This window comes from Dromaius novaehollandiae, chromosome 9 (genome assembly GCF_036370855.1).
Source record: "Dromaius novaehollandiae isolate bDroNov1 chromosome 9, bDroNov1.hap1, whole genome shotgun sequence".
Taxonomy (NCBI): Eukaryota; Metazoa; Chordata; class Aves; order Casuariiformes; family Dromaiidae; genus Dromaius; species Dromaius novaehollandiae.
In genome coordinates this window covers 21,421,179-21,446,750 of record NC_088106.1, presented here as the reverse complement: position 1 = coordinate 21,446,750, position 25,572 = coordinate 21,421,179, and the positions used below count along the sequence as shown (strand labels likewise).

Below are 25,572 nucleotides of genomic sequence, written 5' to 3'. Positions count from 1 at the left end.
AAGAGAGTGTTTATTCCAAAAAACGACACCAAGGCTCTACACAAGAAGGGCTTGCCTTAACCGGGTTCCTAAACATTTGTAAAGATGGCTTTTATGCTAAGGGAATTCTTTAACCTTGCCAGCAGTCACTAAAGACTCATGGCAAGGTTTCTTCTGAGCGTGCAGTTTTACAGCAGCAGCTGCCTTGCACAGGGGTCACCCAGGCAGACAAGACAAGCACCAGATGCCCTCCCTCTTTGCACCCCCACTAATACAGCAGTGATAGGCACCTATTAAGGGGTCCGAAAATGCAAGTGTCCCACAAGCAGCCTAGAACACAGCAACAACAACTCCAACAGTCTCCAGGCTGATTCAGAGATACACTATCCACAGCTACCACTAAAAACCACTTTCTTGTGATAGCAAACTGAAAGTTCACCTACGGAGCTGCTTCCTCAAAGTGTAACTCATACCTGCTCCTTTTGTTTTTTTTCTAATTTAAAACCAGAAAAATAAAAACTTAAATTATCACCAGGTTATGTATTGAATTTGAAAAGTAAATAAGAAATAAAGAAATTTTAGACCCTAGAATTGTTACAAGATAACATAATTTATCAGCAGTTTCTAAGCTTAAATACAATGCAAACATGCTCTTGATCTGAAGAGACACACAAAAATTCATATTCATTGGTCTAACAGAGATTAGCTTTCTCTAACAGGCATGTGACATGGGACATAACTAAAAGTCCCTTAGCAAAGCATGGCTAGAACTCTGTTGTTGTGGTTTTGATGAACTTTACAGGTTGGGGTTTTTTGAAATGTTTTTCTATATTTATGGCTGCAATGATGGTGAAAAGAGGAAGGTATGATATCAAAGTTCTTCCATTTACTCATAATGCAAAGCATTAAAAAAAGAAATTACAGAGAGGAAGAAAAAAAAGCATTTCTTTTGAAGGAAGTACTTTTTTTTTTTCCTAAAAAGTCTGATCTTTACTGTTGTCATAAGACAAATTTTAACTTTAAAAAAAATAAAGCAACCTACTTTAAAGTCCCTCTGCTTCTCAAAAACAGCAATGATAGGCTTGTTAACCTCAGCAATAAGCTCATATCGTTCCGACTTCCACAGGTATTCAACACACAGCTCCAGCTGCTCCACGAGAATATTCTGCAATTCACAAATACGAATGCCATAGTAACTTGACAGTTGATGGCACTTTTATTGATAACAGTACAGCAAAAGTACATACCCACTGTTTTATTTTTATTCTCCATCTTCTATACTAAAGTTCAGTTCAACCACACAGTGTTTAGTCAGGCATTAGTGACCTAGCCCTTCTTAAGATAAATAACTAAACGAACAGTAACAAGAAAATACTTGACAACCTGTTCAGAAGAAGAGGTTTACTTTGTGCAGTCCACACCCCAAACTTCCAACTCTGATACTCAATGTTCTGGTTTGCCAAAATCCTATCCCTACCATTTGGTAAAAACGGCAGTAATATTTCACTCAGTCAGATATGTGCGACTCTTAACGTTGGGTGAAGCACACACTTACTATAGTTTATGGGTCCACCACAGGCATCCTTTGGAAATAACGCACTCTATATTTACAGAATGACTATATAAATGTTAATGCTGCTGACCTCATTATAGGGAGTATCTTGCATCCCAGAGTCCTCCTTCATAGCACCTTCTTCCTTAATGTTGGGGGTAATGCTCAGAAAAGCAGGCCATCCCATGGAAAATAAGCCTTGAAGTGCAAGCCATAACAACGTTGTTGAATGACCAAATAACGACACACGTTAAAAAAATTACTGGATACCATTAAAGCAAAGCTAATTTCATTTGATTGGATTAGTTATTTTTTTTCACAGCCCAAGTAATGAGAAACACAAATGGAACTGACTGAATTTATGACACTGTTGTGAGTTTTCTCTATGACATGAATCCACTTGTCTAGGCAAAGGGCAACTATAACATTTTCCTGCTGCAACCTTATTTTTCCCTTCGGCATTTCAGTTCTTGAGCCGTGCAGTGCTGGCAGCCCCAGCCTGCAGGATGAACTGCAGTCACAAGCTGAGCTGACAGCATTTATCCTCACGAAGCGACTGCTGCGGCTCTGGATGCTGCCCACAGCACAGCACGCTACGCGCTGGGGGTGGCACCCATCCCACCTGAGCGAGGGTCGTGGGCCAGGGCAGAAGGTGCCAGGGGGTGCTCACAAGGCACAAACCCAAGTGCACACATAACAGTTACTAAGCTGGGGCCTTGTGCGCTTTTTTGTTTGTTTGTTTTTGTTTTGTTTTTTTTTAAAAAATTTCACCCACTGACACTTCTGAGCTATCGAAGAACCTCAGTCTTCCCAAAAGCTCGCAGCTTCCTCTTCCCCAGATATTTACCCTCTTTCACAGGGACTGCTCTTTATTAAAACTCCTAAAGTATCTCATGCTAAAATATCTCATTATTTTGAAATACATATTTCATAAACTAAATAACCATTGGCATGGAAGCAGAAATATCAGCCTGCATTTTATTTCTCTAACAAGCATCACAGAATAGATAAAGGTTTTTTAATTTAATTTACATATGAACAACTAGATATCCCCCCCCAGCATTGGATAGTCAAGGGAATCGGACATGGATTTGCGTGCCAAATGCCAATTGACCTGAGAGGGATTTGTATTCACGGTGAGGAGCAGACTGCTCTACTGCTGGAGAAGCCCTTAGCCAGAGACTTTCTATACAACTCATCAAACCAGCCAAAGAGCATCAGGAAAGGAACACAGAACATTTCTAGCATTTCTTGCTTACTATTACAGCCATAAACATGCACTATACATCTCTGCCCTTTGGCAGATATTTTTCCATATCAGTTGAAGAACAGTAATTGGATTCCCTAATCATGTTATTTGACCGAGAAACAGGCACGGTTAGAGCACTCACTTCCTCCACTGTGAGTTGTTAGTAACACATTACTATCAGAGACTTGACCATCTTCCAGGAGCATACGTGAGGTACAAATCTTTTCCATTTTCCAGTAACCTATGATAGCGTAAGATGGTATTAGTATACTGCTACTGGTATGTGTTAATACATGCATATTTAATAACAACACACTAACAAGTGAGGCATTCTCTTTTAGCGCTAGCTCACTGAACATTTCCTTAACCCTGTTTACACAAAGCATACACTTTTACTGTTCTAGTGCTAAGACTAGAGTTTATTATGTATTTTAAAAATTAAATATTTGTGAAGAATTCAAGCAGCTTTAAGAATAATTTACATACACGTAAGGAAAGTAGGACAAACAAAAGTCATTTTCAACAATATCATTTATAGGTACATGGTTGGTTTTGAATATGCAGATCTTACCCTTTCTTTTCAGGTACTCCGCAATGAGAGCAGCTATATGAATATAGCACATAGCAGCCTGTAACAAGAGACCAATATACATGTATGTGTTAAAGTACACTGTATAGCTTATGGCATACACGTGATAAGGAGTGCATACCTTCATCATTGTTGAGTTATAGTGCAGAAAAGGGAAGACAAAATTAATACAAGAATTTGAAAAAATAATGGATTAAATGGTGCAACCCTTATTCAGTGTTAGTTTCACTGAACATCTTAGGTAAGAGCACAGACTAATACCTAAATGAGGAAGTCAAACGTGCTCAAGGGAATAGCGCAAGATTACTTGATAAACAAGACATAGCTGGGCCATGCACCGGAGGTTCACATCACCCCTCTGATTTTTCATCAAAAGGACAGTGTGCTACAAACCAAGCTCCTCTCCTATGCTGTACGAGGGAAGACAACCCATTACCTAAGCAAAGCACTGCCCGTAACCTCACCTACACTACAGCTACTATGCCTGTTACGACCAAGCAGCTGAGATGTCTAAGGTGATGCTTACACCACAGCTTCCCAGTCACACACATCCAGGTCTTGCTCAACCACACATCAGCCAGTCACAACTAAGCGGACAGGAATAACAAGCACATCACATCTCCAGCCATTCTTCAGACCTATCTTTCTCTAGCTTCAGGTATATGAGAGACACTGTGAGTCTCAAATCATTACTGTTGTCATGTCTTCTACAGCCCTTTTCAGCAGAATGTCTTCACCTACAGACAAATGGATTTCCTATTCATTTATATAAATTACCTCTGATAAATCTCCATTTCTTGCATGAATCTTGGCCATGCTTTCAAGCCACGTCCTACGTAGTTCAGGTGTGCTGGCATAAGAATTTGCTAGGCTGTACTGCAGGTCCACAAGCATCTCAGGGTCTTTCTCATGCTCCTTCATCTGAGCTGTGGCCATCAAAACCGTTCTGATGCGCTTGGTCAGATCCTTTACCTCTGCTGGGAAATTAACGTTCTTTGGGAAAGATAAGCAATATATCACTAAAAGCATCCAAAGAACCACATGCAGCACCCCAAATGTGTTCACGTTCTGCTTATGGAAGACCTTCTCCCCCTCCCCAATTCAGGAGGCTTTGAGTCACAATTCAAAAGTATTTGCATGTTTTACACAGTTCCCTGACATTTGTTTACTGATGTGTCACAGCACCAGTTAGAGACTCCAGACAGTCAGCTACGCCGTTGTATGGAGTAGCTCCGCTGAAGGCAGCAAAATGAAGCATTTGATCCTTGGTTGCTTAACGGCTCCAGCTGGATTCTCACACACCTACAGAGGACGAGCAGCCTCGTGTGCCACAGACAGGCCTGCCTAACCGCGCTCAGCACCTTCCCCCACAGTGAACAAGGCTGCCTAAGTCTGGCTCCTGGCCTTTTCACACTGCACAAGATTAAGACACTATCCTCACATTATCCAGACCAGCGTTTCTCAACATATTTAACTCATCTCTGCAGTTTCTCTTTTTCAAATGGACAACAACAACAACATTTATTTCTATTTTCAGATTTTTTTTTCTCATTTGTTCCTTTTGATTAAAAGCAAAAACAGCCTGAAAAAATAAAGTGAAATACTCCCTCCTCTGTGTCAGGCAGAGATGAAAAGCAGCGTGACTATCGGGCTGGGAAATCAAAGCTGAACTTCAGAAACAAATACAGTTGTAACTACATCTTATGTAATTATACACCATATTACTTATGCTAATTATCTACCAATTTACTTGCACTGATTTTAGTATTAGCCTCAGTTGAGATACCCTTGAGTCACCCTCAAAAGGAACTAGCTCCAAAGTATAAAATTCAAAATGCATATTGACAAACATTTGGCCAAGGATTAGAAAAATGAAAAAAAAAAATCCTTTTCTAACGCCTTCACAGCATGGACAATTAATATAACAGTAATGATAACTAACCTAAGAGCTAACTGCCCTTTGGGGGGAGGAGGGCAGGAGGGGAAGCAAATTAAGAAACCCAACTGTTGCATATGTTTTTGTTACACATTTACTGAACAGACTGAAGGGACAGTTTGTAGACTAAGTGTTGTCTGTCAACTGCAATAGTGCTTTGTTAGTCAGAACGCATGGTATCGTCTCTGTGATCAGGCAAATAAGACATTTTCTGGAGAGCAAAATAAGCAGTGAATAACAAACACCACATTTTTCATATAAAACGTCTCATGTAAAATTATGAAGCTTTTGGGAGTCACAGACACTTTCATGAATTTCTGGTTGCCTGAGAAAGGCACACTATGAATGCATGTCATGGTCTAATAACGTCAGCAATTTTATTCACAGACATACTTGCTCCTCTGACATTGTTGACCTTTTGAAAGTGGTAGTGATTGACAAAAAAACGTTTCTTACTTTCATCTGCTTGTCTCCATTAGCAAAATTATTTATAATTGCAAGTGAATGTTGAAAGCGGGACCCGCCAATCCCTGCATCTGCTATCAGCTGGCTCACTGCTTTGATGAGCTGTACATGTAGAGGGGAAAAAATAAAAAGCAAGAATGAGGTGTAGTTAAAGAAGAAATAAAGTTTACATATAGTTTTTATCAATATTTTAGTGTAAGCTGATGACTCCAGCTGGCCAAACTACACTTTGCACATACCTTAACAAGATAGTATATACAAACACAAGGATTGTAAATAATCTTTCCAATGTTTGTAAATGCAACCACATTTTGCAATGTAAGGAGGAAGGGCATTAATATTGCACTTTACCTTTCTGTTACGATATTATAACATTTTGTTTAGCTGCTACTTCAGCTATGTTCTCAACACTGTGAGCAACGCACATGAATCAAGAACAGCCATATATCTGATTTATTTGGCTAGGTGGCTAGATTTACAGCTGCTGCGTCTCCCTGGAACACAGCTGAGCAGCCCCAGAACAGTAGAGGATCCAGCCCAATGTCTCCAGACTTGGCAGAAACATTAAACTGCCACAGACAATTGGCTGTCTGAGGAGTTCAAAAGATTTGTTTTGCTACAATGCATATTAAAATAATAATGATGAAAATCAATCCATATCAACTAAAAACTGATGATCTTACACTTCACTTACCTGTAGATGGGATCTGACTATTGATTTCTGCTTATTAAATTCAAAGTTCTTTCTCATGAAAAAATAAAGAAGAGCAGATGCCTCTGTCTGAGTTGAACGTGACCTATGGTTACAGCACTTCAGGATTTCATAGCACAGTGAACCGCAGAGATCTGCTTGTCCTTGGAAGAACGCTGATGGGAACTATTGGAAAAAAATGTAATGAGGCCTGAGAGCAGTATTAAACATACACATTTATTCTGCATCAATACATTCTTTTTTGGTCCAGCTTTCACTAAAAACAAATCTCCCTGGCATACTCTTTCATATCAAGGTTTAGCAAAAACATTACCCACTGGCTAAACATAATCCCCTATGCAAACTGATTGAGTAAAAACTGCAGGTTTTCATACAAACACAGTATTGAATACATCTGTCAAATTGACCTCCACGATGGCCAGACAGCAGCTGGTACACAGCACACGCAAAAGCAGAGCAGCCCATCCGCAAAGAAAGCGGCTCAGCTAAACAGGAGAAGTGAAGGGGAGGGAAGGTTCTGTGCTATCACGAAAGCCATTCAGGAAGAAGAAAATACTTTGAAGTCAGCAAACTTCCAGTGGTCAACGGTTTGAACAGGAGGGGACAAGGGAGAGTAAAGGATGGCTCTGCCAACTGTATGCACTCCTCCTCAACAGGGCGAGCACAAGGAAAGGCAGAGAGCGACGAGAGGTGGATGAAGGGTATATTGGCCGCAGACCTCAACTACTGTATGAGCCACAACTGACCACTGTTCCCACAGAGTTCTGAAGGGACAATTTAATGGTGAAAGCTACAAGACAAACAAAAAGGGCAGTCCTGGATATTCATTGCCTTCCCCATTGCATGTACGTGTTCCATTCCTGACTGCCTGGTACATTATTTAAAGCTGTCTGCAGCTGGTTTACTTTGTATTTCCCCTATGTCCTCAAGCTACGGCACTGGGAGACACATGATTTCCTTCTCTTTCCTCCCAAGATAATAACCATCAGAGAAGGAGGCCACGTGGTTTAAACTTATCTACACGGTTGTGTCACACACAAACTACTGGGACATCAGACCATATATGCTTATCCTCACTTCCCATCAGCAATTGTTATCTGTATGTGACATTCTGGTTATTTTTTAAGGGGATCTCAACTCAGTGGACAACTAGGAAATTGTGCAGCATTTGTAGTTGGCACAAAGTGCCTCATTGCCCATGATCATTTATGTATGTGCAATGCAAGACAGCAAGCAGAGCTTGCCAGTTACTTTTCTAGATAGGAATGTTTCTGTCCCAAAACTCTTGTACATCAAGAACAAGACATTTGCAAAAATGCTCTAGTTCGGATGACCTTTTGGTGAAATGTATGGAATACTCTCCTGCCACCTCCTCTGGGGATAGCTGCAACCACATGCTGTTGATTCTGCAACTCAGCTATCTGCCACAAGGATGGTGGACCTCTAAGGCTTCAGGCTTACTTCCATAGGTGGTAAGAACATGTCAGCCCTGAAAACTGTGACGTAGGCAGACACCACAGAGCTGGACCTTTTTTTTCTTTTTTTAAGCATGTTTTCCTTTCATAGTAAATTTCAGTGTTTTCATTTTCCAAAACAGAAATCATTTTTCAGAAATTCTGAATTTCCCACTTTCAATCAGCAATAAATCAGAAGCTCTTTGTCAGTCATAAGCATTAACACAGTGAAGGGAAAGGCTGGGAACTCTCTGAAAGTACCCAGTTGTCCTCAAGTTGCGTTTGCTTTAACGTATTTACAGGTCAGACCAGCAGAATAAAACCATAGTTACCTTGCCTACAAAAAGCCGTAGGGCAGCAAAGACATGCTTGAGAGCTGCTGCAGACTGGTTGATTTGCAAAAAGAGCATGTATGTGTCAAAGACTTTTTTCATCAATGCATTCTGGCAATCCGATTGCTGGAGCTGCCTCTGAAAAGTTTAGACACAAAACAGGACACTCACGTTAAAGTGAATAAACAGAAAAAGGATCTCCTAGATTTTGCATCTTGTCATAGTGTTCCTAGGGAGGCGCTTTTTACAATGTCTTCCCTAAAATCTCTGCAGATGAGGCGGGCCCAGCATGCTGCAGACTTTGGACATGCAGTTTTTCAAGAACAACACTTTTCCATGCCTGTACTCCTACCTGTGGATGGTACTTGGTATATCTAGGGAAGGAGAAGGGAGACACTAAAATCCAGTTTCTGGTACTGCCTGCTCATTTGTAACTGTGAGACTTTTAGTAAGTCATCTGGACCAAAACTCATACAACATTTTTTGAGGATGCAGAAGATCCACCTGCTAACTTGAGGTGGTGCAGATGGGAGGCAGTTCTGAAATCTTTTGTCTAAAATCTCTGAAATCCAGTGGGACAAGCATGATTCAGATGAAGTGACATATTAGCATGTGTGTGACTCTACCATGCAGAGCAGGGCTGTATCTAACCCTGAATATGTAGGACGTTGTTCCAAACACTTCTTCCACATTCCTTCCACTCAGTTTGGGTACTATAAGCCAATTCTTTCACAAAATACCTTCATAAAGGACCATCACATCTTATTTCTCTCAGGCATTTTGAGTTTTCTGTGCCACGCCCCACTCTTTTAGCCTTCCCTCCACCACATATCCCGCGTGGCACCATTTCAAGCAGAAATTGAACTAATGAAACATACCTGGTGGTTCAGAGTGTACAGACATAGCAGGTCGAGAATTGTGAGGGACACTTCTGTAGCAGTATTTGCCTCTGTGTCTACATACTGCACAATGTCCGTTTCATTGGAGCTGCCTACAACATGTGAACCAAGAAAACAAGCAACCTTCTAAGCATAGTTAAAGGTGATGTAATTATGCAATCTGGTAATCCAGTCTCTGTGCGATAGAGATAGGGTCCCACCTGCACATTTAACTGCAATGGTAGTGTGAAGAAAACCGCTCATAGAAAGGAAAGCGGGAGAGTACTTGACTCAGATTTGTTCAGTTGCACCCATGATTTGAGTGTATTCTGTTCTTGTTTCTGTTTGTCCTCACTGGAGGAGAGCAGCCTAGCTGCAAAGTCGGTATATGAGTTTGATCCCATCATTTCAGGCCCTTTTCAAAACTTCCATGTTCAACAAACAGATACCTGTTACATTCTGCCAGCCAGAATACCAGTGCTTGCGTGTCTTATTTAGGATGATACCTCTAGAGATATATCCCATTGTCCAGGCCTGGTCAGGGCCATGCTGTATATGAATCGGGTTGTGTTTGTAGAAGGCGTTCTGGGAAAAGCAGCTTCTGGGTGTAACCCTTCCTCAGAAGGCAAAGACAAGAGCATGCAGAGCACCTCTGGAGAACATGGGGAATAAACTTTGGCACACCCATTCTTAGATTTATAAGAAAGCCTCTATCTTTTTGCAACTTCCAGCTGTTAACTTTGCAAACCAATGTTATTACTAGGACTAATAATTACAACATTTCAGCCAGTTTATATCCGATTGTACAGCAAGGCATGTATCCACAGATGAAAGAGACACCAGCAGTGGGCGACAGGAGGAAATAACTCATCATTAAAATAATTTAAATATGTCAGACTTTAAAACTGATTTTGTTTTTAAATGAATTTTTAATAACTTTTAAAGCTCAGTTTTCCTGATCTTCTGAAACAAAAGGAAAATTAGCAGCTCTAGGTTTAGGCACTTCTCTTCAGGCTTTCACTGATATTCATGGAAACCCATTTAATTGTACAGAACCTGATCCTAAAACCCACAGCTATCTAGAGCAAAGTCAGCACATTTTTTGTACTTACTTGCAGTGCTGCTGTCTATCATCTGCAAGAGTTTTGGGTTAGAAAGTGCATTTTTGCCACGGATTATTGGTAACGTTTGAGATCTGTGATGTTTGTGGCCATCGTGACTAGCAGAATGCATCCTGAAATGGAAAGGTATCGTTAAGGACAGGAAAAAAAGAAAAAAAAAACCTATCATACCTCTACAGAATTTTTCCTTGTCACTTAGAATTTTCTGCGCTACTTCTCAGAGGCTAAATAAAACAAATTCAAGCAAAAGTTTTCAGAGTGACAAAGATGAAGAATGAAGTCAGTGCGGTGGACGAAACTCAAACAAATGTGCTGCGATTTTTTGAGATCACAGGAGACAAAACACTCAACACTGAAAAAAGGCATCAGCTTAAACAGCTGGCTGATATATGGACAGCAGCCTTTGGGGGAAGAGGAAACTGAGATTACTTCTGTTAATGCAGAATGTACGAGAAATTTGTCCTGCTCATTAAAGGAGTAATACAGCTACTAGCTGCCATGAAGGGTCTAAAATAACAAGACTGACAATGCTAGTAAATATATATGCCTGCATGTGTGCGTGCACGTTTGCACGTGCATGTATGTATTTTAAATTCCTTTGATGTTGACAAACAGTATAAAATATTTCATTTATCATGAGAAGCTTAGAACTAAAATACCAATGCTTATCCTAATTTTTGAAAGGATTTGGAATCTGTAACCACTATAGCACTATAGAATTCAGCAAGATTTAGTAGCATCTCTCGAAATTCAGATCACTAATTTAAATACACTTGTATTTAAGTTTTTGGGAAAAAAAAAAAAGCTCTATAAATTTGAGTAATTTGAAAATGTTCTACAGGCAGAATTGTTTCCTGCCCCTAACCAAAGCCTCTCTTATTTGTTGGTTATTTTTCCAAAAATAATTTAGAAAATTAACATTTCAGATTAAAAAAAAGTTCCCAGCTCAGGTACAAAATTGGTGGCCAGACTTTTGCTAATCATGCGATAAAAATCCTCTTGTAATGGCTCAAAGTGGAAGGATTTGGGTGGACATCTAGGCAAACTAGTGGATTTGGGACATCTGGAAACTTCATCTTGAGATTTTTATTTTTATGAAAGTCTGGTTCCATATGAACATGACACTGCTCTGATATTCAGCAAATTCAAATACATAAATATAAGCACATGTCAGAGATGATCACAAGCAATATTTCATCTCAACTCACTAAAAAATGCTCTGTATTACAACTCGCCAAACAAATGGCTATTTGGACAACGAATGATGATCTGTGATGACGTAAGGTGCAAAGGCCCTGGAAACAGCTGCAGTGTGACTTTATTTTCTGGATTGCCACTATGTTGGTTCATTTGCAAACGTGCAGCAAAATGACAGCCTCCTGAAAGCTGCTTGCCAGTCCAGCTGGGAAAAATGAAAACAATGCTGCTGCTTGAAGACTGCACAGTAGAGGAAGAAAGAAAGAGGTACGGCAAGGAAAGCATCTTTTTTGCTTTACACATCCTCCTCTGTATTAGTCGTCCTGTCCCAAAATACATGCTTATAATGGTGCACATATTATAGCTACACATAAATGAAAAATGTCAAGAATCCAATATATGAGGAATGGGGACCTCTCCAGCCTGCTCAGGTACAACCACCAACCACACAGAGTCAAAAGGTCACTTCCTTTCTAGTTTTACATTTTTTTACATTGTTTTACATTATTAACCAAGAAAAATTTCACACTTTCCCCTAAAAGGGTCAGAAAGACTATTAAACCCATTTTGCACCTGCAGTTTATTACCATGCCTTGGGTTAGAATGATTAAATGTTGCAACGTCTAGACTAGCAAGAGGGGAGAAGAAAAGACCGTGGAAGAAAGATTCTCTAACTGGCAGCACGGACATAAAAGTACAGGACTACGCTACTACAGCAGTGTGGAAGGGAAAAGATGCAGGTCAAGACGACCTACTCTTAAATAGGATTTTGTATTGCTATATACCTACCCTGTCCCAACGCTGGGATATCAGGAAGGAAACTAAACCCCTGATGCTGTAACTGCATCCATACAAATTTACCCCTAAAATAGTAAGATTCCATGAAAGCATAAGGTTGCAGACACAGGAATTCATTCAGGTTGGGGAAAACTGTGGATTATTCTTCAGATGGGGATCTTACCTGAAAACAATAGCTACTATTTCTGCAATATTTAACTATTGACAGTAACTAACAATTCTTGTAAACATATCATTTTAAACAGTAACTCAGATTATAAGTGAAGTTAATGGGACTCAATTCTTTTATGGTTTATGGTTTTGGGGGCTCTGAAATGTGTTACATATTGTGTCAACTCCTTTACAATCAACACTGATGACGTGGGAGAGCTGCAAGACGAATAAAGCCTGTGAGTACACCGGCGCAACAGCGCAACGCGGCATTACCATTGCGAGAGCAGACCCGACGCCTGGCCAGAGGAGTTCGAGCCTTTAAGAGTGCCATTATTCTGAGTGGCCTGAACAAATTTAAATGCAGCAGCAATTTTCCTGTTAAGAGAAAATAGCCGTTAATCTGTCATGTAACGCGACACTGATTTCACCGTGCCTCTGAAGAATAAATACAGGCCTGACTAAACCTGCCACAGAGCATGACTTGGTTCATGTGGTGACCTTTCATTTTCTTACAATGACATATAGACAAGTTCACAGTCGTAGCATGAAATTAAAAATGAAACATCATCTGCGAAGTGCGCATTTCACATTATGCAGCTGGAAAATAATCTCATGCTTTTTCAGAGGGTGGGTAGAGACAGTATATTTTTTGATTGCTGCGGAACACTTATTTATGCACATTAAAACCCTTTTTTCCATTATGTGAGTGAAAAACAGAGCATTCCAGTTCCTTTATTTGGCATTTGCACAGAAATATGGTTGGGAATGGCCCAGTATGATGGGTTATAAATGTGATAGTGATTATCACCACAAGCAATTCATCTTTTACACCAGGTATGCACTCAGACACCCAGAACATTACGATAACATTGTTTTTGTAAAAGAAAAAACGTCAGCTTCAGTACATTAGACTGATACTTCCAGGAGGAAGTTGATACACCGATAACTTCATTTACACCTAATGTCATGCACTAATATTTAAACACTCTAACATGCAGTCTACAGATAAAACAATTACCTTACAATATTGCGTTTTCCTAGATATCTGAAATTCTGCAGACAAACCCTGAAAGATAAAATAGCACGTTTTCTGTTTAGCAATGGCTTCCTAATTATGAAAAAATGCTGAATCTTAGTGCTTTTGGAGACCTGTGGTAAACACAAATGGAAAAGGATGCAGCAATGCCCAGACTAGGGACACACACACACACACACACACACACACACACACACACACACACACACACACACACACACACACAGTGCAGCTACCACTTTCCACACCCTTGTTCTTTCTCCATGGTTGAGGATTCCTGCTTGGTGAGGGGGCAAAATTACAGACTTGGCTGCAGACTTCATCAGTGGGAGTTAAATAACCAATCCACATTTCACTTACAGGACAGTGAAGAATTTCGGAAAACAGCTACCTGCATGGGTTCTGCACACTTGCATACACTGAAATGAGCAGACCAGCTTGGAGACGGGAAAAGTAGCTAATGCTACATTTGCTAGTAGCTAATGCTACATGGTCTTTTCGTAGGGTTTGAAAGTTTGAGCGCTAAATACTTTTCTTTTCTTGAGGGAAGAATCTCAATCCCGAATGGAGAAGCTACTCTGAAAATCTCATCTGAAAGGAAAACCCAAAGCATTAAGCCCCCTCCTTCATGGAAATGGCCAAAATATTGGAAGACATGGATTTCATCAGTAATATCCCATTAAAACTTGGGAAGATAACGGCAAAATAATGTAAAATACAACATCTATCTCAGCCTATACCATTACACTGACAAGTCCAAAGAGAAATTCTTTTCAGCAGTAACTCCAGATCATCATTTAACATTAAAAAAACAAAAAAAAAAAAATCCACACACACACAACTAACCACAAAATGAACTTACTCTAAAATGCTGAAAAAGTCTGTTATTTCCGAGAATGGCGCCCGCAACCAGTAGGAAATCAGTGCATCTGAAAGGAGATATTAAAATACATTATGTATCTATTACAGAGAATTAAACTTGTCCCAAAGCCTGCAAAATACATTGATAATTCTGTCTATTTTAACAGTCTTCAGCAACAGTTTACAACAACCCAAATAAAGCAAAGTACATTTGTTCACCTTCTGAAATGGTTTTCATAATGTGAAGGAAACACATAAGGAGGCTTCTAGTTTCAGCTTGATCCAACTTGTCAAAGCGAAGGGTGGAGCCAATCAAAGACAACGGTCTCGTGATCTGTTGAATTCAAAGGGCCATGTTGAGAACAGTGACAGGTTTCCAGTTCTAGCAATCGCTTTCGACTTTTGCACATGTACCTTTTCACACGTGTCAGTTCTCTCACTGTTTTTTTCATTGGTACTTGGGTTAGAGTCAAGGCTCGCTAAGGAAGCTCTGGAGTCAGCATGGTTTGCTGCAGAGATAGCTATTGATGAAAAGGCTGTAAATGAAAGTCACAGCAAACATGCTAAAACAAAACTTTTATGGAGACAAAAACTAATAGGGAAAATGGAAAAATTAAAATGTATCACATGCTAGATTGACACCAGTGCTTCGAACTTTCAATAGCAAAGCCATTGATGGGTATGTTTGGTACCGAAAACATGCAACGAGTTGAAGTAAAATGATCCAATTTGCCACTATTCATGGCATTAAAATGGCCATTTGCATTCCATAAAGGCCTAACATCCAAAGCCCCCAAAATCAGTGGAAATATTTCCATAGACTTCCTTGAATTTTGAAATGGGCTTTGGTTGAAGTGAACAAAGTAAGCTGTGTTTCTACCTTTCCATTAAGCCTAGAAAAACTAAGATTACTTGCCTCCAAGAGATGTGAGGAGTTTTCAGGGGAAACCTTGGCACTATTCTTACATCATGCGGAGACTGCAAGAAGGAACTCGCGCATGGGATTGTATGAGAGCCTGAATACTGGCAGCACTCCAAGGCAGGAGAGTAAGTGAAGCAGTGGAGAAAGAGCCGCTTCACAAGAGAAAAAAAGTCAATCCAAAAAACACTCCCAGAGAAGAGAAACATTTTATGCCATGTTTCCCTGCATAGGTATAAAATGGGTTAATGATGTCCTTCATGAATACTAAGCAGAAAGCACAATGGATTGAAATACACAGAAATCCACCTGTGTGCACGATCAGTCTTTCATTTATACCTGCAATAGAGTTCAGAACATCTTTGGAAAAGGAAGTATCCACCGAGTTTGCATGTTTCATCGCTGGCTGGCTCTGAAACCCTCCAGCTGTGCTCAAGTCGTCCCTAGACCCCTGTATTTTGAAGTAAACAGAAGAACTCAGCAATATGACATCACTACTAAGTCTTATAATTACAGCACACCCAATGTGCTTTTTTTAGACACCGAGCTTGAAAACCCACTTTCAGCCGATGGGGCATGACAGTCTTAGGAGATCAAAGCTTACTATAACACACTGAAGAGTCACCTGCAATGTGAAACCACCCCACAACTGGAGTTCAAAATGACAGATCAAGTCTAACTGTGTTTGCTCCTGAAACATTTGCATAGCTTAGGAAAGGAACATTATACGCTGCCAGCGATTATCAGACGAACAGGTTGGTTTGCTGGAAGGACTAAAGGACACAGTGCCCCTGCAGAAATCTGTCCCTAGTTTTTAGAGTCAGGCTATAATTACAATATATCTAACTTTTTAAGGAATAAGCCCGCATACTCCTCCAAGTGCCCAGTTTAAACAGACTTTTTCTATGGTAGAAAACCTGTTTTAAGATTTTGATGCATCCCTTCTCTCCTCCAGCTCCTTGTATCTATTCTCTCTACCTCCCACTTCAGTTCACCGTCCCTGTGCGGTACCAGTGAAACTGTTTGCAGGGCCATGTGACACAGATGAACCAGGAGGGGTGACTAAAACGAGTCATTGTACTTGGAACCAAAGCAGAGCGAGAGGAGTCGCACCAGCGACGCAGGACTCTCAGCAGAGGCGCCAATAACGTTTCCAGAGTTTCCAGAACAGCACTGTGCTAGGGTGTTTCTGCCCGGCAGGAATCAGACGTATTCCCACGCGAGCGCATTTCTTAGACCTCAGCCCGACCCTTCCACCCTTCTGAACAATCATGCTGAAGTACCTGATTGGAAGTATTGATATTGAAGAGGAACATGTCCTTCATGTAAATCCTTGGCATGTTGTCCAAAAGCATACCATAGAGCGGCATGTACAGGTTTGCTATTTGTGCCTGTTTTGCCTAAAAATAAAAGAAAAACAAATCTGAAGAAACAAATTCACATATACTGATAGCTGAGGAAGTTTCATATACGTATAGTACTACGTGAAAACGGAAAAAAGAAAAAAAAGTTTCTTTACCGGCTCTGCATATCGATCATCAAATGAGTGTTTTGCCATTAAATTTTTAAGCACAGCCAAAGCTAAGTGCCTAATATCCTGGTCTTCTTGCAAGGCAAAACCAACCTCCCGCAGCAGTACTCCAATTAAGAAATGTTTACGGCAAAATTCATTGGTCAAAGTGTACTCTGGAATATCTTTGAACAGAACAGGCAGGAACATCTGTGTTAATATACAGGTTGCATACAAAGATCCTCGCCCATTTTCCAAATTTTCAGTAACTTCTGTTGCTTTAAACCACTGATAAACGCCGATTTCCTGACCTGACTGCCCCATCCAAATCCCTCAAGCTTGTGAGAATGAATTGATCTAATATTAGTATTTCTAGAAATCTTGCAGTTTTTGTAATTTAAAAATGAAAGACAATTTATATGCATGTATACATTACAACATGAGAAATTCAAATGGTTTACACACATTGAATAAGACTGTTCATTTCTTTGAGGCACAGGGTCCAAACTGCTATTCCCATATTCTAGCTAGAAGACTTCTGAAATGCAGAGATCCAGACAAATTCTGCTTTTACAAGAAGTGGATGATTTGTGCCAAATTTGCTACAATTCAGTGGCAATTGTGGAATTACATATTTAAGCTCTTGATGCACAATTCTACTTACTCCTTATGCTGTCATTTTGTTCATACCTGATGTTCGGTACTCCTGTCCTGATTCTGAAGGCGTCACAGGGTCTTGATTTGTCATAAATACAAAACAGTAATAAGCAAAAATCATGCATTTTTAATGAAACTTACTTTGATACTTCAGTGTAAATATATCTTTTTTTTTTTGGTACTTAACTGAAAACCCAGAAATTTCAGTGAAACACTTCTGCTCTGTGCTTTAAATAAAATTTTGAACAACTGTTTCATATAAAATAGCTGATAAGCGAACAGCTGTAATTCATTATGCACAAGAAATAACTACGATAAGCTTCAAGTTTTTAACTCTGTGAGAACAGCATGGAATGACTAGATCACTTTCCTCACCAAACACTGCTGGAAACAAATTTCTTCAAAACAGCAGCAAAGAATCAGAAGCTTCATGGTGCTCAACAGATGATGGAGGCACAGCTTCTGCCTGGGCAGGCTATGCCACGCAAGCATGGCTCTCCCTTACTGTCCCCAGCCAGTGCTCTAACTGCTAAAAATGAACTGTTAACCAATGCTCTGCACTTCTCCGAAGTCTGCTGCTTGGAGAACACACATTTCCTAGAGGTTCATGGCAGGCAGGAGTGCCAGATCTCATCCGTGTTTAAGTCATTCACTCCAAAGGAGTTACTTCCTGCCTCCTCACCGGACTGGCAGCGGTTGCATATATCTACAGGTATACTGAAACTACATTATTTTTGTCACACACTTGAGTATCACACCTGAAAAGCCATTTGGGGCTTTCATACCTAACGTGCAGATGATGTTTCCCTGAGTTAACTGTTCTCTGCTCTTTGACCTGATAATTAATTCTACCCTACAGAAACCACTACAGGGGGGATCGTTACCTGGGATGTTTGCAGACCGTATGGGCAGGCACAGAGGGATAAAGTGCTCGTGGTGACAAACTTCTTGGAGAAAGTCAAACTTGAACTGATGTAAAGTCTGAAAAATCACAACAGTCAATGGCTCAGTTTACATTAAAATCGTGAAAATGGTAAGACGGAGTTGCAGAAATGTTTCTCTCTACCTCAAAACCCATACTCACATCCCACAGCGAAACCTTTGAGCTTATTATGCCACACTACAATTTAGAATAAACATTTGGTTTTCTTCTCTGTTATCAAAGGAACTTGTCACAGTCACACAAGCTTTATTATGAATTCCTTGAACATGATTTTTCATTGAAACTGTATTAATAAATCTAAGTTTGATTTAAGCTACATATTTAAGGCATATTTAAACTAACACTGACTCCTTTCATGGTGTATACTACAGCACAATATTAGGGAAGTATCTTCTCTGGTTCACACCATCATTATGTGTGTTTTCTTTCTCTCTTTTTTTGTTTTGTTTTTGTCAACCAAATACAAGGTTTCAGCCACACACAGGCCTCATCCAAAGCTTATTGAAATTGGTGGAAACTTCTTCTATTAATGTCAGTAAGCTCCAAATTTCTAGGGATTTGGGCATTGTGTGTCACCAACTGGAGTCACATTCTGTAAAATCAGTACTGGGATGATATATTCATTAGGCTGTACTTACGTTTTAACAAACGCTGCAAACAGAAAAAAAGATAATGCCCACACTGTTATGTTTCTTAGCATATTTTGTTAAAAGTGATTAATCAAATTATTTCCTTAATATCGCCCTCCCAAGAAACCATCCAAAAATCTTTTGTTGAGCCTTGCAACTCACTTGAGAACTAATCATTCCCACTGTACCAATAAGACTCTGAAAAATAAAGATACTGAATGATGCCCAGTAATAAGCTTTCACTTCCATCTTCTCACTCCATTCCTCTAATGGCATAAAATAGGCATTCAGGATCACCAGTACAACAGCATATCAGTCCAGGCCAAACATCTGCCCTAGCATTAGAAAGCACTCACAAAGGTCTCAAACTGGCTGTGTTTTTAAGTCTTTGTAAATCTTTGCTGACTTGTATCATTCTGCTGCCACAATCAGGCTAGGACACCTGTGACATACACTTTTTTTTTTTTTATTTTTTTTTTAAACACAATCGATTGAGTAGAGGATGATGGAGAATTTTTCCCAGAAATTACACCATAGTACCTCATAAAAATACAGTTGGATATGGAATTCAGGGTCTGATGATGAGCAAAAGTATGAGCCACCTGGAATATGCTTTCCAAGAGGAACTGTGGCATTTCCAGGGAACATAAACTAACATTGAACTGAACTGTAATGAAGTGTTTCAATATCTGGGTATTTCTCAAAACTCTGTGTTGATAATCTGACTTTCAGAATGATGTTTAAATGTTGAAATATGGAATGTCATGAATGAAATTTCTGTGGAACAGAAATTACAATGTTTCATTCATAATTAAAATAAATCCAGGCTGCAATATTACACTGATAAACCCACAAACTATTTATTCAAGCAGCAACAAATGCTTTTAAATTTTATGAAGATCAGGTTATAGCAAAATCTTTTTGATACGTAAACAACCACTTAAAGAAGCAAAGGACACAAAGAAATGAAGACAACCCTGCAGCAAACTTTAATGACCAACTCTTGCTTAGGTATCTGATTGAACATGAAAACAATCCAAGATGTTGGCCTTTCCATGAGGTCAGAAATTTCAGATGTGATTTTATGCACATTGTTTTTAAGTGCTGTAAAGCCCCTTTCACTGGCGCATCTGTCTCGACCCCACAACGATTCTGCTTTCAAACGTCCTGGCAGATCGCTCCGAGCTGAAGCCATGTGGGAGGCAGCGCATATGCACTCACTGCAAAAAGCAGGTGCTAAACTCTGCTCTGCACACGGAGTAATCGCAGACTTTTCTACTGGCCATTAATTGACTTATAAAATTAAGCATCTGTCCGTGTGGCTACATGCATTTAGTGAAGTTTGAAAAACGTGGAATGATTTTCAGATCACCAAATACTATTTGCAGAATTACAGACTTCAGGTTATGACATTAATGCTGAAAGGCTTCAATCTAAATCTGTTCGAGTACAGGAAAGATCCGAGCAGAGTGTGATGTATGGTTTCAGTAAAAAGTGATAATCTCAGGTGATAATCTCATTTGTTACCTACAAATACCCACATCAGCACTGAAGAACTATAAAAAGTTAATGGAAAAAGTTTTTTAAGGCTTTTTGGGGAAGATGAGTCACCCAAAATGCGTAGCTTGACTATATTCTGTTATCTATTATCTTATACACTCCTGTATAATAGTTAGGAAACTCAGCTATGTAGGAGAAAAAGCCTGTGACTCATCTGATGGACACAGAGTGAAGGAATTAAGCTGAATAATTTGGGAACCCCCTGCAGTTTGAAATATATTGGCCAAACTGCACCACTATAGAAGAAACTATATTCAGTAAAGAACATCAGCCTGCAGGAAGTTTTTCCCTGTGGCAAATCCAAGCTGATTTGGAGCAGGTTTGCTCCTTGCATCATCAGTGAGGTAAGAACATAACATCTCGGTTACTTCGAATCAATGGTAAATTCTCACTTAATTTTATGCAGTGGTACATGGTGAGGGCTCATATGCCCTTACTTTAAGCCCCCCCCCAAAAAATGATTACCAACTGTTGGTGATCTTTATAGACCATAACACTAGCGTACCCCCCCCCCCCCAAAAAAAATAAAAAAAACAAAAAAACAAAAAAACCCACCAAAGCTTAAATGCAAAGCACTCCTGACTGGTCAGGCTTTTGCCTGCTTTAGGTCTGATCTGTCCTTGCAGAGCCTACTCTTACAGAACTGAACGAACAGCAGCTTGGACACAGCTGTTACCTGACAGAGAGGGGAATAGATGCCTTGAAAACAAAAAAACATTAGAAATGTAGTTTTGGTTGATAGCTTTGGCCCAGACTGATAATTACTAACAATATTTACCACCTAGCCAAGGTTTACACATGCAGCACTTGTTAATGCTTCATTCAGCTGTAAGGGGAAAATGTTCTAATCCCACAGTGCTCCCACGTAAGCTGATTTCTATGCATCTTCTGGAAACAGTCATACAAGTTAGTTTCACATTGGACAAAGAGTCCATCTGCAGGGACTCTTTCACAGCATTAAGGCTTCAACCATAACACACAAATTTTTCTACCAACTCAAGCTCTGAGCATGGTGAAGCTATGGAACAGATCATGAATAGCTTCAGCCTTGGAAGGAGCGGGGAAGAAGAAGAAGAAAAAAAAGATACCTTGCTATCTCCTGTTCCAAACATACTTATATAATTGTTGACCATCTTGAATACAAATCCACGATCCATAAACGTGAAGCAGCGCTAAGAAAGGAAGAAAGAATTATGATTTCATAGCCAAAAGCACAGTGCACGGTCTGACTTACCTGGTTGTCTGCCGTGCCTCACCTAACATTTGCATCACGTGGGTTGGTGAAGCCAGCCTTACAGCAGGGCAAAGAAAATGGGGAACTGGTGAATCTGCCCAATTCTTTGTCCTTTTTTTTTTTTTAAGGTAGTAATAAATTGATCAAACTCTTCATTTTCATTGTGTCTACAGCCTAAAATAACTATCACAGCATACAGTGCACTAGGAGAAAGCTTATCTAATGAAAAAGTCATTCGTGTACTGTAACACTCAATAATCAGAGGTGGTGTGTGATGGGAGCTGACTTGAATATCTCCTTCAGTGACAGAGCAATGATTCTTGAGGAATCAGTCCAGCCAAAATACTCACTGTCTGCAAACTACATAATCTCTCTGGGAGCAAATACTCAAGCTGCTACATTACATTATGATGAGAACACTGCTCTTGCTGACTGATGAAGCTAAATAGCTAGAAGGTATAAAGGTTTTTGAGGGCCTTGGTACTATGGTAACTGACATTTTTTCTTTGCAGAGTTAGCCGACCAGATAGGGAATGTAATCTCGGATCTCACGCTTCTTTGGTGCTCTTGAACTCTGCGAGAGCAACACCCCCCTGTGCATTTTGCAACACAGCATTCAAATTAGGCTGCTGCAAACTCCAGTCTGGAGAAAGTCAGATCATCTCTAACCTATGTAATTCTTTCTGGCAGACTGGATTTGAAAAGAAAGTAAAACAGAACCATCTGCCTATCACGTAGCAGAGCATTACCATCTCCCCTGCTTACACGAGTAAGACAAAAATAGCATGCAAAACTGCAACAGCACCACAGCTGCAACACCACACAGTTGCTGACTAAGCCCCTCCACCCATGCTCCTGCCTCAAATCAACATCACCTTGTAAATGATATAATACTATAGAGAGATACAGCTTAACGCCAATATATTAGCAACAGCTTCCATATCAAACTGTCAGAGGACACAACACAGTGGACACTAGATCTATCTTTCGTTTTACTTATGTATGACAGGAGGAAAACACACCTTTGGCTTGTGTCCTCCTGATAACCTCACAGGAACATTTTATTGCTGGTGTACAGCTCTCGCCTAACGCTGTGCTTCAACCCGTCACAAAAACCTTTGAGTCTGTGTTTCAGTGTATATGATGCACAATGTTCTGTACTTTGTTGACAGTTCTGTACATTGTTTCCTCCCCCCAAATTTTATTTCTAGATAAGTGGCTGGCCATCCTACCTATTGAATGGCAGTTTTCCTTCCCATGCCCCACAGTTAATTCAATGTTGGGAAAGTCAACATGATGGAGAAATATTAGGACAAGAAAAAAAAATGCAACTGTTGTTAGTGACTTCTCTAAAGCACATATGCATTTTCTTACATTTGGTAAATGAAAAGGCACTACAGAATAAAAAGGGTAGGTCACAGTATTTCACACAACACTTGCAATTTGCTTATACTGGTATGTAAAAGCTTCCTACTCCAGTTGTTATTAGGAAACATTAAGCCACCCATGAGCAGTCATTCAGAGCTTCAGTGTTTAAAGAAAATATACTAGCTCAATTGCAACCACAGTTCCATTTCTTACCAAGCTTTTTTTTTTTTTTTAAATAATAATTGAATGTAATGTAAGAATTTGTAGAATTTGCAAACTCAGGCTTCTTTAAAGAAGAGAGATATATAAAGCAGATTTATCTATAGCTTTTGCATTCTCCAAGTCCCAAGGGCATAGAAAAACTGAACTATAGGTCAATAATAAACTTGGAAATTCAGTCATGGTTCATGCAGAATTGTCCTTATTCCCTTCAACTAGAGTGGAATATCCTCAGCTTTGCATTAAGTACAGGCAAATAAGTGCACATGCTGTAATGATAGAACATCTCACCTTAAGAAACCTGGCACTGCTGTGGTTTGCATTTCTAGTTTCTTCAAGAGCATCTTTGTACTTCCAAACAACATGGTCTGCCACAACCATCACAAGCGTATCTAGCTCAGTTTGAAATGATTCTGGAAACCTCTGAGTCCGTGAAACCTAGGCAGGGAACACATCATCACTCGAGAGCGTACAATGTTGCGCATTAAACCTGAAAATACATTCAGGCCAAGAGTAAAGACAACACGACACAGGTCAATACAATCCTTCAATACAAAAGATAAAAATGTGTCTAGATTTCCATGGACACATTCCAAGTATAAACCCCAAAAGAAACTCTTGTACATGGGAAACTGGGAAATGTAATTCTCAGATTGCAGCACAAGTATAGGAAGGGCAGCTTTGAAATCCAGGCAGAAGAGAGGCCAAAATAGGAAATAAATAAATAAAAATAAAAACCACACCAACACTGACCTCCAGCTATGTCAGTTTTGCCCAAAAGAGAGTAGAGTCTCTAGATCACTCATTTAACATCTGACACACCCATCTGCTGGTTACCCCACCAACACTAGAGACTTCTCATTCCACTCTAACCCATCCATTACAAAGCTGATGCAAATGAGCTTTAGGCCCATCAGTTCTGTTCACTTTTTAATTGAAAGCAATATATACACTTACCTTTGTTTTGTTTGTATCAACCAAGTGCTGTGCCATTGATTTTAAAATAACTGCAAAGAAGAACCAGGAATGCTGTTCAAAAGAAGAAGAAAAAAAAGATTAGGGAAAAACAGTTACCTGATAGATATTTACAACCCAAATTCCATTCCGCAGAGATGGCCTGCATTTCTCAATAATGCACATGGGTAGACTCTACATGACAAATAAATTAAGAGCCTGAGTGCTGTGTATTTGAGTAACTTTGGATCCTGTCCTTTAGAGAGCTGAAGCCAACTCAAGGGTTACAATAATCAGAGGCCTTCACTGATTGGGCACTTTACGCTGATGAGGTACTTTATACTTGTGGCTCTTCGGTTTTTAAGGAATAAGGAGTCCACAAATACTATTCTTACAATCCTTCCATTCCCACTGAGGTCCATCTTCATTCTGTGTCTGTAGATAACTCTGGCAGAAACGCATGATGCAGAGAAGAGAAGTGGAGAACAAATTGCTGTATTAGCTTCAACAGGGTGATAATTTGGTCCAGAATAAGATGGCATTTCTTCAAATACTATTTGTATTACTGAATGAGTGGCATACAGATTAATATCTTAGGAGATATGTGATACAAAAATATACTCAAAAACCTCACACACAGCAGAATAACCTCCACAAGTTCTTTCTAATGGTCCAGGTTTCTTACAGACTAGCTTCTCTACTTTTTTTCAGTATTTTTGCCACTCTGGTTGCTCAGCACAGAAAAACTGGTTGGTTCTAAACAGCTAAGCATGTCTTTGTTATTGGGAACTTCTGAGCTGGACTACCTAGCTCTTAAGCCGTATTCTGTAGACTCAGTGATGGGGATTGCATGTGTATGACCTCCAGCTGGTTTGATGTGATGAAATGCACGTTGATCAACACACTAAGTGCATCACAAAGACTCTGTCATTCTCATTTTTCTCACTGCCAAAGGCAGCAGCTGAAATCAGGTATAAACATTCCCCCTTACACATGAATATTCTCCCTACCACAACTTCTAAAATAAAAATTAAAACGAAGTATCCCAAGAGTAATTCCTCGCATCATATTATGTAAGAATTAGGTTTCTCACACTAGCTGAGCATTAATAGAAAGGAAGAATGGTATTATGCAAAACAAGGTAATTCGAAAAATGTTACATTCAGAAGCTGTAGCAAGTCTGACAAAGTTGTTGAATTGTCATGGGATTTGATATGTGCAAAGCTCAAACGGCAAAGGGGCATGGGAGGAAGAGAGAGAACAAGTG

At 39.8% G+C, this 25,572-nt stretch overlaps 1 protein-coding gene across 10 annotated transcripts in view; it reads right to left on the bottom strand.

Annotated features, from left to right (window-relative positions):
- Positions 1-25,572, bottom strand: part of DOCK10 (dedicator of cytokinesis 10) — a 168,916-nt gene that overhangs the window by 17,241 nt on the left and 126,103 nt on the right. For 7 of the 10 annotated variants that reach the window (XM_026109667.2, XM_064516907.1, XM_026109660.2 and 4 more), the window contains exons 27-49: positions 24,309-24,380; positions 23,643-23,789; positions 21,619-21,702; positions 18,283-18,379; positions 17,432-17,476; positions 16,751-16,926; positions 16,515-16,631; positions 15,571-15,682; positions 14,727-14,848; positions 14,532-14,646; positions 14,314-14,380; positions 13,434-13,481; positions 12,689-12,790; positions 10,259-10,380; positions 9,147-9,259; positions 8,269-8,406; positions 6,465-6,647; positions 5,762-5,872; positions 4,147-4,362; positions 3,352-3,409; positions 2,923-3,021; positions 1,623-1,729; positions 1,022-1,144 (exon numbers count right to left, since the gene is read on the bottom strand). In XM_026109667.2, the coding sequence (XP_025965452.2) occupies positions 1,022-1,144; positions 1,623-1,729; positions 2,923-3,021; positions 3,352-3,409; positions 4,147-4,362; positions 5,762-5,872; positions 6,465-6,647; positions 8,269-8,406; positions 9,147-9,259; positions 10,259-10,380; positions 12,689-12,790; positions 13,434-13,481; positions 14,314-14,380; positions 14,532-14,646; positions 14,727-14,848; positions 15,571-15,682; positions 16,515-16,631; positions 16,751-16,926; positions 17,432-17,476; positions 18,283-18,379; positions 21,619-21,702; positions 23,643-23,789; positions 24,309-24,380 (2,574 nt within the window). The remainder of the gene's footprint in view (positions 1-1,021; positions 1,145-1,622; positions 1,730-2,922; positions 3,022-3,351; positions 3,410-4,146; positions 4,363-5,761; positions 5,873-6,464; positions 6,648-8,268; positions 8,407-9,146; positions 9,260-10,258; positions 10,381-12,688; positions 12,791-13,433; positions 13,482-14,313; positions 14,381-14,531; positions 14,647-14,726; positions 14,849-15,570; positions 15,683-16,514; positions 16,632-16,750; positions 16,927-17,431; positions 17,477-18,282; positions 18,380-21,618; positions 21,703-23,642; positions 23,790-24,308; positions 24,381-25,572) is intronic. The other 3 variants (XM_064516904.1, XM_064516906.1, XM_026109666.2) reach the window with 3 other exon arrangements.